This window comes from Thunnus thynnus, chromosome 6 (genome assembly GCF_963924715.1).
Source record: "Thunnus thynnus chromosome 6, fThuThy2.1, whole genome shotgun sequence".
Lineage (NCBI taxonomy): Eukaryota > Metazoa > Chordata > Actinopteri > Scombriformes > Scombridae > Thunnus > Thunnus thynnus.
In genome coordinates this window covers 29,453,548-29,469,195 of record NC_089522.1, presented here as the reverse complement: position 1 = coordinate 29,469,195, position 15,648 = coordinate 29,453,548, and the positions used below count along the sequence as shown (strand labels likewise).

General features: G+C 37.6%; 1 protein-coding gene and 1 long non-coding RNA gene across 2 annotated transcripts; both read right to left on the bottom strand.

Moving 5' to 3' along the window:
• On the bottom strand, positions 1–7,282 carry hsd17b10 (hydroxysteroid (17-beta) dehydrogenase 10). The gene is made up of 6 exons (XM_067593301.1): positions 7,205–7,282; positions 5,329–5,493; positions 1,817–1,981; positions 1,601–1,729; positions 1,395–1,503; positions 1–540 (listed from the first exon to the last, which is right to left on the bottom strand). Exons 1-6 carry the CDS (start codon positions 7,226–7,228, stop codon positions 350–352), a joined length of 783 nt encoding a protein of 260 aa, XP_067449402.1. The 5' UTR covers positions 7,229–7,282; the 3' UTR covers positions 1–349.
• A 2,657-nt stretch (positions 7,283–9,939) lies between these two features.
• On the bottom strand, positions 9,940–13,466 carry LOC137185070 (uncharacterized). The gene is made up of 2 exons (XR_010928743.1): positions 13,345–13,466; positions 9,940–12,899 (listed from the first exon to the last, which is right to left on the bottom strand). It is a non-coding gene; the product is annotated as an uncharacterized lncRNA (long non-coding RNA).
• Between the last annotated feature and the right edge of the window lie 2,182 nt (positions 13,467–15,648).

Here is a 15,648-nt window from a genome sequence, read left to right as displayed (position 1 = left end):
TAGATGATCAAACTCATCTGAGGTTTATTATAATCTGGATTAGTTTACAAAACGACCAAAGTGGAGTGCATAAAGTACTGCAATGTTTTGAATGAGTTTCACTTTCACACTCTTTCTCTCTCACAGTCTCGCACACAAAACTGATTCAGTGGTGTTTGTGATCGATAACAGTTTATATTTACTGTACGCAGCTTTCTACAACGTAAAACACGTCAAGCAGCCCCACAAACACACACATTCAGACGCAAAGATTCAACAGTTTTTCTTAAATGGAGGCAGTTTATGATCGGTACATTTTGCTCACGTGGCCACAAACACACACGCACAAAACACACACACACGCTTCGTCTCAGGGCTGCATGCGAATGGCTCCGTCCAGTCTAATGACTTCTCCGTTAATCATGGGGTTCTCAGCCAGTGATGTCACCAGATGGGCAAACTCAGCGGGGTCTCCCAGGCGCGAGGGGAAGGGCACCTGGCGGGCGAGAAAAGAGCGCACCTTCTCTGGAAGACCAGCCAGGAGAGGAGTGGAGAACAGACCTGAGGAAGAAGATGAATTTACACGCAAATGAAATGTCACCGTCCAATCATTTCAATCAGTGTTCATATCTTCAGTTTTAAAGACACTGATGTTTTTAGATGTTTGTTTCCACATCAATACAGCAAAATGGTACAAATGGACAATCTGGATAAAACACAACATCTTGATATTTTACACTTTGATGAAATGTCTTTACAAAAGGTTCCTACTGATTAAAACAATAGTTTAGACTCGCAGGTCTTTAATAAACGCTGTTACATTGGAACATTATGTCACTGAACGTTATTAAGCTTTAATTACTTTTTGTTTAGTTTATTCGTTTACTAAAAACTACAGTGCTCTGATGTTTTAAGAAATGACTGAACCTTTGAAAGTTTACATTTGTATCTTGGTTTGAGTGGAATAGTCCAACATTTCAAGAAATATGCTCATTTACTTTCTGTTCTTTCTCATGTCGGTTAGCTTAGTTTAGCATAAAGACTGGAACCAGCTAGCCTGGTTCTGTCCAGAACTAACAAAATCCTCCTAACAGCACCTCTAGAGATCACTCATTGACATATTACCATCTTAATTATTGATAATTACCATCATCTTCAATCCACAATGTTTTGTTTTTTGCACTCAGTTGGTGCAGATTAGACAAACGAGATATTACGTAAGAGCCACAGAGAAGTCAGAAAGTATTGAGAGATGGAATAACATCACATTGGTTTTATTCTTTTCATACATGTTGAAAATAACAAAAATAATATTGTCTAATCCTTTAACTATGAACAGAAGAGGTCATCTCTTGTTTTTTTTTTTAAAACTTTCCCTTAATTCACGTTTGCACAGTTGAAGTCTGATCACTAACCGGGTGCGATGGTGATGACCCTGATGCCCATAGGTGCCAGATCTCTTGCGATGGGGAGAGTCATTCCCACAATTCCTCCTTTAGAGGCTGAATATGCTGCTTGGCCGACCTGAAGCAAAATAAAGAGAGAGAGTAAAAAAAACAGCTGTTAAACAGAGTGAACACTTATTATTTTTTTATGTTTATGTGTGTGTGCTTTAAATCACCTGTCCATCGAAGGCCGCCACGCTGGCGGTGTTAATGATGCATCCTCTGTGTCCGTCTGCATCAGGCTCGTTCTTCCCCATCGCACCCACAGCGAGGCGAATCACATTAAAGGTTCCTGCGATGTTCACCTGCAGAACATAAACAGAACGAACACATGATCGTCTGATGAGCTGCGACTGCTGTTAGTTCTTCTACCGTCCGTCCGTCTGTCTTACGTTGATAACGCGCTGGAAGTCCTCCAGGCTGTGAGGGACGTCTTTCTTAAAGTTGTAGGTTTTGACAGCGACAGCGATGCCGGCGCAGTTCACTGCCAGGTCCAGTTTCCCAAACTTCTCTCTGGCCAGGGACACGGCCGACTGCACGTCTGCCTCCGATGTCACCTGGGAAATGACAAGTATCCTTTTAGACGTCACATTTACATGCATCCTGAATGATAAGATAAATATAACCAACGTCCTGAATTTAGATGCAACCACTATTCTAAATAGTTCATTTTGCAAATACTCTGTAGGTCTTACCATTGTCATTGTTGGTGAATGCTTTATCTGATCTTTTTATCATGCTTATCAAGCTTATTTGTCTATCTTAGCTCCCTTGTGTTTTTTAATTCCTTTTGTGTGCCGTACAGGGTCCAAAAATAACACCCGCCACGCGTCAAATACGTGAAGATTTTCTGTTTGGAGAGTAAATCTCAGAGGGCTCTTTTATTTTATTTTATTTTAAACACTTCTAAACAGTGCTGTGAAAGTGTTGGGGCGCTCACGGAGAGGGTCTGACACTGTGTCTACACAGAGAACGTAGTGTGACAAACACGTTTAGCAGAGCAGCAGCAGCAGCGAGTGCTCCGTCTGTGCGTCTACACAGGAGGCGTTCAGGTACAGTGTTGAGTGTAGGTCAACCGCGTTTTAGATGTGCTCAGAGCCCAATCACAATGACTGTAGTTACATGTGTAAAAGTCTGTACAGCACTTTGGTCAATTACAGTTGTTTTTACATGTGCTCTACAAATAGACTTGATTTGATTAACTTTTGATCAATATATTAAAATAATTTTGCTTTAAGTTTTGCTCAGGCCTTTTCTTCAAGTTTTATTTAACATAATATCTTATTATCTCAATGAAATGTGCTGAGACACATATATATGTGACACAAAAAGGCAGTTTATTATTTTGGTTGGTAAAATATATGCTTGGCAGGTGATTTTTTCATCTACCAGTCCTCTTGGCAGGTGAGTCTAAATGTTAATTTCGGACGCTGGTGCTGTTTATTGTATTATTTATTTGTATGTTATTGTGTTGTGTGTATAACAAGCTGCTCTAAAGAAATTAATAAAGTTGTTTGTATTGAATTGAATACATCTATAAATACACCAAAGATGCACTGAATATATATTTTGGTTCATTTTTTCATGTAGGTGAGGAACTACAGAAAGATCTGTCATAAATAAAGTATCTGCTGGGTCAACGTGTCCCGTCTGCACTAGTGATGGTGCTGGATTATGTGAGAGTGCCATCTGCTGAGCAGAGAGAATATTACAACTCTGATATATTCATATTTTATATGCGTCTTTTTTAATTTCCACAAGTGGAATCAGTCCACATTTTAAGTTAAAACATGTCCTGAAGTTCAATACTTCATATACTAATCAATACTGAGTACTTTTAGAGAATTCATTAAGGGTATGATTGATATGAGTTTCATGTGTTTTAGCACTGTTGCTCTTGAATAATACAATGATGTTTGGATTAATATAGATCTGATGTATTATTCTTATTATGTCTATATTCATGCTGGATATTTTACCTTTTTTTACCTTTTTCATTATTTTTCTGTTGTCTGGCTTTATGATGTAAACTCTGCACACTTCTAAATGACGGCTCCGGTACCTCAGTGTGTTCTTTAAAAGTGTCAATAAAGATTTTTTTTTTCATAACTTTCTAAATATTATATTTTCCTTTAAAGTCATAATCCTTAAGATTTTCACGAAACCTCTTTTTTTAATACCGCTTGTGGTCGTCATTCTTTCTGCAGCAGTTCAACGTGTTTACATTCTGTAATTACGTCTGTAATGTAGTTTTCTTTTCTGTTAGTGGTGGAGTCCGTCTTCCTCGTGCTGAATTTAAAACAGCCTTTTCACGTGCACAAGGGATTCACAGGAAATGATGCATGTATGTAATCCAGGGTTACTGTAGTTTTATCTCATTGATATCTGCCTCCTTATAAACTGATCACTCTCTTACAGTCATATCAGAGCCGTATTGAGTTACTTCTAACCCAATGTTTCCTTCTGCTGCTGCTTCATATTAAAAGTATTCAAATACAAAACACAAGGTGGCTTTTATTGTGAAGAAGCAACAGGAGACTTAATGTTTATGTCATCGAGTTTAGCAGCCACAGTCAGCTTTAAATGCAGAGCTGCAGGATGCACACCAACAACTTGTCAGCAAGGTATCCAATACTTTACCGTTGTGTGGAAAACTATTCTCTCTGTGTGCAGCGTGAAGTCAGAAGGCGGCTGCTCAAGTCATGATGTACAAATGGACGATTACTGACCGACTTCTTTATAAAAATAACTCGTGAGCTTGTTTGGTTTCACTGTAAACGGATATACCGGCTGTGTATCTGTTGTATTTATGACAGAGTAGCTGCTCTAAGAGTGTTTGCTGCACCCAGAAATCTTAAGGATCATAACTTTCTTTCATTAGAGATGGCGTGAAAAAAATAAGTGTTAAACTGTAACTGGTGGAGCTCAAATTATGCATTATGTGAGTAAAACTACAACGTATATATGATTTGTGTACAGACTCTAAAACAGAAGGAGCTTCAACATATTAACATGAGGTGTGTGTCCCCTGAGGCAGGGGTCCCTTTATGATTCCAAGGACCGTTTTTGTATTGATAGTTGAGGCTCCGGGGGAAGGAGGGGCGGGGGAGGGGATCTACCATTTTTAGACAGAGGTCTATCACGTCAGTTTTGATTATGTCAGTTTAGAGTGAGACAAGGAGAGAAAGGGGCATGACATGACAGGGACTGATGAGGAAAATACTCTGCAAAATTCTGTTATTTACCCTCCAAATAGCTAATAATAGCCTACAAAGTTGTATAATTAATCAGTTTCCCTCGTGGCCCGGTTACCAGTCTGCAAACCAGGGGTTGGAAACTTTTTTGTTTCAACTCCATCATATTGGTTATTGTGTGCCATGGACGTATTAAGGAACACGGGAGTGTTTTCTCCCTAAACTTTATTCAAAAACCGCACTAACGAAATGTCACGCTGGCCAGTGTATTCTGTGTCTATTCATGTCGTATTCTGATTGGCTGGTTTGTGGATGTGGGGTCGTAGCAGCAGTCACATTATGAGAATTTGGTCCTAAATTTCAGAATTTTGCTGTTTTCGGTCGTCTGTGCACTTGTCTCATAGCTTGATGTAGGAGAACAGTTTTGGGTTGGACCAAAGATTTTACCGCATGTCTCTCAGGATTGTCAACTTTGGTCTCAAACAGCCCAAAATCCCACAGTGTAAAGGGGCCATAAGACACTCTGACACCTACATCTATTGAGAAACAACAAGAAAAAACATAGAAATACAAAGATTGTGTACTTTTCATACATAAAAGCTCTGTATTAACTGACTTGTATCATCTTCTCTCTCTGAAACATACACGTTAATGATTTTGTATGAGTGAATGTGTCCAAATCTACTGTGTCTGGTGAGTTTTGGACTCACGTCTGCAGGAGCGAAGGCACATCGGTCTCCCAGGCTGGCTGCCAGAGCTGGTCCGTCAGAGGAGGGCAGGTCCAGGATCACAGCGGACGCTCCGTTCTTCACCAGACGCTCCACGGTGGCCCGACCCAAACCGGACGCACCGCCCGTCACCAGGCCAACCATACCCTGCTCAACACGCACACACACACACGTCAACAGACATGGACAAGGACAGGAGGAGAGAAGTGCAGGAAAAAGGAAACAGAGACAGATAAAAACAAACAAACAAACAAACAAAAAGAAACCTGGGTCACTGAGAAAGATGAGAGGAGAAAATCAAAACTGCTCTGATTAATTTATAATGCAAAAAAACCCTCAAAAAACAGCTAGTACTGTAAAAAGTTAAACGAATATGAAGATTTAATACAATGTAAACAGACTAATTATTCTGTCATTTTGGATATTTTCAAAAAGAATATCCCCTCACCCAGATATAATGCACAGCAGAGTACGGAAATGAAACCTTAAAAATGTGGAGTCTCTACTTGCAAAGCACAATAATTATGCAATAAAAGTGCATCATAAAGGATCTAATGATCATTTGTTTTGATTCAAGGGGATCACCCACAAAAGAAGGCAGGTTTTAAAGGGTTAAACTAAAGTAAGGTCAAACATTTGCCAAATATTCCTCAGTGTCAGCTTCAAAACTCTGACGATTTTCAGCTTTTATTTGTTTAGTGTGATAATAAACTGAATATATTTTGACTGTTAATCAGACAAGAGATTGAATAAGTATCATCAGCTTGATGTAGTGAAAGTATTACAGTAAAAGTAGTGGTTTGGTTCCTCTGATTGATTTATTATTATATATGACATTGTTAGATTATTAATAGTGAATCATCAGTGTTAGAGCAGCATGTTACTGTTGTAGCTGCTGGAGGTGGAGCTAGTTTCAACTACTTTATATACAGTTAGATAGTTTAGTCCAGTGGTTCCCAACCTAGGGGTTGTGCCCTCCAAAGGGTCAGCAGATAAATTGAAGGGGTCGTGAGATGATTAATGGGAGATGAAAGAAGAAAAAACAAAGTTCTGATACACAAATCTGTTTTCAGTTTTTGAACTTTTTCTCTAATCTTTGATTTTTGCTGAAATATTGGATCATTTGAACATTTATTAACATTAAACAATGTGAGAGGTTTAGAGGGAAAAATCACTATTTGGTGGAGCTGTTAACAACTCATAGACATGTGAAATGTGACCCCGACTACACACTGCTTTTTGTAAGACGTCAAAAGCTAAAAAGGTCTTTAATAATGTTGTATTTTAAAAGCTTGTTATATTATCCATTGTGTCAAATCTTCATCTGAAAAGTAACTAAAGCTGTCAAATAAATGTAGTGGAGTAGAAAGTACAATAGTTCCCTCTGAAATGTAGTGTAGTGGAAGTATACAGTAGCATCAAATGTTATCTCAAGTAAAGTACAAGTACCTCAATATTGTACTTAAATAGAGTACTTGAGTAAATGTACTTAGCTACTTGCCACCTGTCAAAACCAAAACTAACTGCATGTCTAGCTAGCATTAAATATAAGCACCATATTACATTTGTTTTGTAATTTAGGTGGATGTAAATAACGTGTCTGTAAAAGTCTCCGGTGTCATCGTGATAACCGAGAGGCCGGTTATCAAACACCGGACTGAGTGACTCCAGCATGTTAACGTTAGCTGCACAATGAAACTTCTGAACTACGAGGAAAAAGCAAACAAGCGGGACGAAAAAACACACAAACATCACGACACAAGCCTGTCACAAGTCTCATGCATCATATCCTCTCGGAGAAAACACAGTGAGTGATGCTGTGTGAAGCGATAATAGGTTTTATTATTTCTCTCCTCACCTTGACACACCGAATGTTCGCCATGTTGGTTCTGTGACGTCACGTCGAAGATCGTCTATGCGACAGAGGAACCACTGAGAGTGAAAAATGCTCGACCGTTTCCTGCTTTTTAAACGTATTCAGGATGTGTTTAAAACATTTCAAGAAAGATATCCACATTAATTATTTCTTTTGTAGTAGATCCACCTGAGGTTATTTATTTTGCTACTTCCCCTTTTGTGAGACCATAGTTGCGCTTTTATTGGCAGAATCATTGATGGCCATTTCATTTTTTTGTTGGATAATGCATTATTTGGCACCATATATTTGGTATGATAACAAAAACTTGAGCGTATACTTCCAATCTTTTCATTTTATTGTAATTTTCATAAATGTCACATGAAATTTTACAGGTAAAAAGTCAAATTTAATGGTATGCACAAAGGAAGTCAAAGAATACACTTATAATTTAAGTAAATAATTTATTAGTTAAGGCAGAAATTCATTGAAATTTGTGGTTTTTAATCCTTATATGAAATTGTATGAATGGTATTAAATGCTACATCCTAGCCTAAAACTTATAGCATTTCTTCTGTACATCTTATAATGTATACAAAATTCAAATTCAAAGGGCTTCATTGGCACGAAGGTTTCAAGAACAATGTTTCCAAAGCATCAAAGTACAATTTGTCCAAATATTTGGCCAATACACAATAATAGTAATATGCTTTATTTGTATACAAATATATTAACTGATATATACTTTATTATACTTTATCTAAATTTGTTATAATATACAAAGAAGATATTTGATCATTTATTTCAATAAAGAAGGTGGGAAATAAGATCAATTATGGGTTCAACATCATTTAGCTCCAGCTCTCGCTCTCACATACACATTAAAGATTTTTGTGCATTTGGATCTCTAAGATTACGGCTCTAAACCATCAACACTGTCCTCCAGTGCAGTGCTAAATACAGCTTCCTCTTGCAACATTTGCATACTGAGGTGTTGCAGAAACATAAATATTCATAATTGTCATAATAATAACCAGTACTCGATTTGATCCCTTCATCCCCTGGTAGCAGAGAGAGGGCAGGGCAGAGGGGTTGTTTAGTTGAATGTTAGTCTAGTCTGCCTGACTCATTGATCCTTTATCTGACTGAGGTTTGTTCAAGTTAGAATCTATGGCTGAGACCATGGCTCTGAAATATCAGTAGCCCAACTGTGCTGTGTATTGATAAATCCATGACGCTGTCCATGGTGCTGAAGTAGCAGACGAATTTGTAATTGCATCTTTTTCTCTCAGTCCCGCCCTTCTGTCAGTTTCGTCTTGGATCTATATTATTCTCTAAACTATAAACTATAAATACCCAATTCTATATTATATTTTATATAATAAAATAATTTATGTAGTGGCAAATTGCAACATGTAGTCATGGGGTGCTCCCATTGGGCCATCCCCCCTGTTAAAAATGAACAAAGCACCGATTGATAATAACAGTAAAAATTTGGCCACTTTTGTGTTGATTTTGTTAGTTTGGGCTCAGACTTTGGGAGAATATGGCTGATGGACAGTGGTGGAAATGTATACAAGCTGTATTCAAATTCTTTACTCAAGTAAAAGTAGCAATTCAACACTGTGAGAAACCATTATGAGCAAAAGCATTCAAAATCATACCCAAATAAAAGAAGCATTATCAGCAAAATGTACCTAAAGTACGAAACATAAAAGTACTCATTATATGCAGTACATGCTGGAGGATGACTAAAGTCATCGTGATATTATTATATTACATTATTGAGTTATTACTAATGCGTTACAGCATAAACAGCTTTTAACTGTTGTAGTTGACTCTGCTGTTTAACTTGAAGATGTCTTGTAAGTTAGCATTGCTTTAATAAACAAAATAGAAGACTGAAATGTCTGTGTCATAAAGCTGTAAATAATTAGTGTTGAAGGATTGTGAAGATTGTGTTCAGGCGTCACTATAACCAAAACGAGTTGGAAATACCCCTCCTCCAAACCATCTACTCCTTACAATGCTGAACATAGAACTGCGTTTTGCTTTATGCAAGCTTCTTCCTATTGCCAGGTTAATAAATGCAGGACAAAGATGAATGACTACAGAGATTTTTCATCAGTAATTTATAGCCATGCATCACAGTTTATAAACTTATTGTGGGTTTGCATGTGATCTACAAAGGTTATTAGTAACTACAATTATAAAGTAATTGTGGTAATAAAAACAGTTTCCTGCAGAAATGTAGTGGAGTTGAAATATAACCTAATACATAATGATAACTTAAATATAAGTTCCTCATTTATTTATTCCTCGTTTGACCTGTGAACGTGGTATTCTGTTAAATCACGGTACATTTCTCGACTGATGACTGGCTCCAGAAATTCAGTCAGTGTGAGAGCTCTGTCATGTTAAGTCTTCTTTGGTCGCAGCGTGGAAGAGCAGAAAGGCACGTAAGCTCCGCCCACTCGGTTCTGGTTTGACCAATGGGTGAGCGTTTCAGGGAACGCCCCCCTCCGAGTACATATGAAGGATGCTGACCAATCACAGCAGCCCCTGCGGCTCACTGAGGTCAGTTCAGGCGACCAACTGATGCTTCCTCAGCTCGACTTCAGGAGATTTTACAACATATTTGTACTCAGAGATGACCAAAACATTTAAGACAAGACTACAAATCTCCTGTCACAACATAAATGTTAAGATATGACAAACAGCAAAGCAAACAGACAACATTTACAAAGAAAAAGAGCCTTTATTTTCATAATCTGAATACAAAAAACAGGACAAACAGTAAAAGGAGCAACCCTGCATACAGCTGACTGTACAATACAGAACTGAAAGGAACATAAGATGGATAACTGAGGTCTTTCGGGTTCGTTTATTTGTGTTGTATATTGTTGTTTTGTGGCATTTTAAAAATGTATGCATGGTTTTAAGTGTATGCTAATTTGTAAATACATATGTATGAGTATAAATGTATGGGTGCATGCGTGCATATAGATATATATGTACAATCATGTAGATATATTTCTATTTTTTATTTTTCTTAATGTAAATTCTGCTTCTATTCAGTTGATGAGTCAACAGATGATACAGATGTGTGGTTGAAGATGAAAGAATCTGTAAATATTGTGAACTGAATGAGGCAGAGAACGAGATTATTGTAATTCTTTATATCATGATCTGTGACAACAAAAATTGTTTAAAAAAAAAAAAGTTCATCTTGTTCCAGATTTAGACTTAATTAGAATTGAAGCTGGAGCTTTAATTGAATTTTCTTTTTGATGTTTTTACATTTTCTGAACATATTTCTAAAGCACAGTAGTACGGCTGCAACTAACAGTTATTTTCATTATCAATTCATCTGTCGATTATTTTCTCAATTCATAGATTGGTCTTTAAAATGTCAGAAAATTGTAAAAAAATAAATAAATAAAACGTCAATCACTGTTTCATAAAACTCAAGATGCGAATGTCTTGTTTTGTCTAGATTAACAGTCCACAACTCAAAGATGTTCAGTTTACTGTCATAAAAGATGCTGAAACGAGAATATTGGCTCTTTTTTTTCAAAAAATGAGTCAAAATGATTAATTGATTAGTAAAATTAGCAATTCTTTAACTGATTAATCGTTTGCATCTCTAATTTTCTGACATTTTACGGCCCAAACAATTAATCAAGAGAATAATCGACAGTTGCAGCCCAAATTTATCTTAATATCATAGAAGATAATGAAATTCATTCTGTCATTTGACAAATCACTGCAGCTCTTACAAAAACTAGACATGCAACACACACTTTCTGCAACTTCTCATTCATTAACCAACTCAAGGCTACAATAAGGGCTTTCAGGAGGGAAACGATGCACACATCTGAAGCGCATTAAGCTGCCACAATGTGGAAGGCAGTAAGTTGTGTGGTTGTATCTCCAAAATAGGGGCTGCAATATCCCACACCCCACAACAACACAACTTACTACCTCACCACAGCACAGCTACACCAACACTGTAGATCTGTCGTCTATGTGGGAGGGGAGACCTACAATTTGTACAGATTAAGACTGGATCTTCATCAAATACGTGTACAACTGAGCTGCAGGAGGAGGGGGGGGGGTATCTGAAGCTAAATCATTGGATTGATCAATGAGACAGGCGTTGTCTTCTGGCCGGTGTCCAATTTGTCAACAGCCGGCGATACATTAGGACAAGACACAGCTTATAACCAGTGAAATGAATCCAATGTTCTTTGAAGCGCTTGATGCAATTTTTTTTTTTTTTTTTTTTTTTTTAAAGCACTGTCACCAACGGCAACAGAGGCTTCAGTCACCGTGGCAACCGAACGCAAGATGCGGATAGGCTGTCGGTCTCTCGTCATGTAGGGGATGGTTTGGTGGTCGTGAGAAAGACAGTAGGCTGTATAGTTATCTCCCAGATCTGGTGTGATCCTAAAACTATACAAACTACTACCTCATCCCACAGCCCCCTCTTCTTCTTCTTCTTCTTCTTCTTCTCTGGAGTCCAAATCATTGATATCATCACACTTCTACATTTAAAACCTTAGTGTCCCTGCTCTCTTGTTCATTTGTGCCAAATTTCTCTTGACACGTCTTTGACAGGAGCAGGAGGGAAAGATTAAAAAGGACAGGTTCATACTTTTTCCAAGTCTGTCTTAAAACAACAGTCAGGTGTCCATCATCATTCCTCCTGTTCATACCGGCTATTAAAAGATCCCCTTCAAATGTGCTTTCAATGTAAGTGATGGGAGCCAAAATCCACAGTGTGTAAAATGTATTTAAGTTTATCTGAAGCTAATATGAAGCTTCAGCCACCAAAATGAGTCAAATCAAGTAGATATCTTTCAACGTTACAGTCTTTTTAGTGCCAAAGTTCCTCCTTTTGTTACTATACTTCCACCGCAGCTCAATAGGGAAACACAAAGAGGGAATTTATTCATTTGACTCTTCAGCTGAACAGATTGACAGAATATTTTACAGATGGATTATTAAACTATTTTTAAAAAAACAGATTAATGGTTTAAGTCATTTTTAAGCACTGGTTGCAGCTTTTCTGCTTTGTATCATTCTAAACTGAATATATTTAATTTTGGACATTTGGTAGGACAAAAAAAAGACATTTATTTTGAAAAGACTTATATTTTAAGAAACTATTTTCTGTGAGGCTGCAACTAACGATTATATTCATCATCGATCAATCTACTAGCGATTGGTCGTTTTGTCTTTTAAGTGTCAGAAAATGGTACATTTTCAAAGAAGTGTCGATGACTTGTTTCCTAAAGCTCAAGATGCAACCTGAAATGTCTTGTGTTGTCTTGACTAACAGTCCACATCTCACATATATTCAGTTTCCTGTCATAAAAGACTATAAGAAACCAGAAAATATTCACATTCAAGAGGCTGGAACATCAATTGTGGATTTTGTCCCCCCATCAGTTAAATGCATTATGAAGGGATCTTCTAATGGTCAGTATGAAGAGGAGGAACGATTACAGCAAGAAAAACATGTCTCACTGTTCATTTGGGCACCTGACTGTTGATTTAAGACTTGAAACGTTGTGAACCTGTCCTTTAAGGTGTGAGAGAGCAGAAGAGGTGACCAGTCCTCAGAAAAATGATGCAGCCTACTTCACAGAGGCTTCCTGTCCTTGAAGGAGGGTCTCCAGAGCCAGACGAGAACCTTGGGGACAAAAACAAACACATGTATCATAAGGAGCAGCCACAACCAAACCGCATAATAAACTAAACCAGCAGAGCATCAATCATTAAGCGGCCGCTAACTTCTCTCCTAACTCAGGTGAGGCTAACAGGCTAACCTGGCCACCATCTTAGTTAACGTTAGCTGCCTGGTTCGAGAAAACAGTCGCTTCTGGACACTGCGGTGATGTTTAATACACGAGTAAGAACAAGAAGCAGCTCCTGTTCTTGGCAGGCGGTTAATTAGCGTCGGGATCCAGCTAGCCAGTTAGCCCGAACAAGCTAGCAGGAATTGGCGGTTCTCGACACCCGCCGCCCCGCACACTCTCACGCACCCGCGGCTGTGTGTAATCTGTTAACAGCGTCGGCTTCTCTGACTCGTCGTCGTCGTGTTGCCCGGTGCCAAAGTGAAGCAGCGGAGGGTTTACCTGAATGCTTCGTGTAACCCAGGTGGCTCCGTGTATCATCCTCGCCGTCTTTCCTAAGCGGAGCGGGTCTGCTGCTGCTGCTGCTGCTGCTGGTGGAAATATCGCGAGATGTACAGGTCCGTGGAGCGCGGCCCGCAACGAGATTTCAAGTGCTGCCTCACATCCAACCACACAGTATGGACGTATAATAAGACCTTAATAAGATCTAATAATACGTCCATGAGCAAATCTCACACTGGGACACGTTGCTTTAACCATACAGGGGGAGACTTTACCATTAGGCTGGATTTATGTTTATTAAAGATCCCCTTCAAACCTGATTCAAGATGCATATGAAATACTTTGAATAATAATTTGTGTCTGGTATGTTTTTTACACCAAAAAAAACAATTATCTTGTTAAAATCATTATCTATGAATGTGCAAATATTATTTCAATAGTTTAACAGCTGGACACAAGATGTCTCACAAGTCCATTCTTAGTGTTTGTGCACGGAGGTTTCAAGCTTCCACATCATACTTGTGTTAGTTACATATTGAACCAGGATTGGTTTCCAAACTGTGATGTCATAAATCATGGTTATAGGCCCACCCCTTAAAATTGGATTTTCAATGAGCACATTAACTTTCTACTTTCAGCAGATGAATATGAAAACAAACTCTGCACATAAATCATTCTGCATGGTGAAGCTCAAACATTTTTGAGGGGAACTTTAAGAATGACTATTTATTTGTATGAAGAAAGAAAAAAATCAAATTTGCTTTGAATTCTGTGTGATTGAATTGTGATTGATGTGTAATTTGTGTTTGGCTTTAATGTCATGTTGAAAGAATTTAGAGAGCTTTCGATTTATTATGATGTTTAAATATGAAAAATATTGAATTATGTTACTATTCTAACTCATTGTACACCCGAAATAACTTACAAAAGGCCCCCAAAGCACTTAAAAATATGCAAATGTATACCTCTACTTCAGAGGTAAACATTGTGCTGCATTTACCTGACAGATAAATGTTACTGGATATGTTGCAGATTCAGATTTTACTAACAAAATATAACAATTAAAATATGATGCATTATTATTAATTAAACTGTCCAGCATTATATAAAATAGTTAGAATTAAAAGCTCCGCCTTGAACAGATGTTAAGTAAATTTAAGTACATTGTGCTCTCTCTTTCACTCTTCACTTTTAAGTAAAAATTTGAATGCAGGACTTTTACAGTATTTTTACTTCACAGTATTAATAGTTTTACTATTATATGTATTCATAGTTTTACTTAAGAAAAACATTTTGAGTACTTCTTCCATCACTGCCAATACCAGCGTGAGAAAGAGTGAAAATAAAGCAGGACATCGTTAGCCGAGGGCCCCAAAATCACTAAATCCGCCCCCTTATTCAGCATTTATAAGCAGTATACAAACATTTAATAAATGGTTTATAACACACTATAATGTAGCTGTAAACAGATATGAGTTTTTATTCATGTACTTGTCATCAACTGCAGCAGTGGAAGAAGTATTCAGATCTTTTATTGAAGTCAAAGTACCAATAAAGCAATTTAAAAAATAAGGTAGAGTGGGGACAGTTGCAACTCTTTTTGCAATTACACTGAGATTATTTACAGTAGACCACCATCAGCTTAGTACCCACATCATTAAAATATGTCTACATATGATAATAAACTTGAAATTTGACATTCTCTTCTCTTCAAATTTGCATTTGAAGAGAAATCGGGTGTTGCAATTGATGCCATTCATGGGGACAGTTGCAACATACATTAAAATGGTACTTAGTTTTTATTTTACCTGTCGTACTAGTCTGAATATCTGAACTGTTTTACAAACAATGTACTATATCTATGAAAATCACAGTTAATTTGTTTTGTTTGGGCAAAGAGAAGGACTGCTGGGAAGGCAATTAATCTGACCATGTATCAGTGTTAGAACAATAACAGATAAAAATGTCTACAGCTTCCCCTGACTTCTAAACATGCAGATCACATAACCGTGGTGCCACCATGGTGAGACCATATGTGACCAGACTGTTCTCATGAAGCTCACTGGTGCAGCACACAGTATTTTTTCAACCATGCCGGTAGGTAGCAGTATTTGTATTAGGTAGCAGTCTGACTGTTTTATAACTTGTTGCACCTTTGAAACATTCATATTTCTTCATCCATGAGGGTAATCAGGATGTAATCTTGTTTTTGATGTTGTTTTAATAGTTTTCAATATGACTGCTGAGTACTGCTCCCACAAGCCATTTTATTTTACTTATGTAAAAGTATCAATACATCAATGT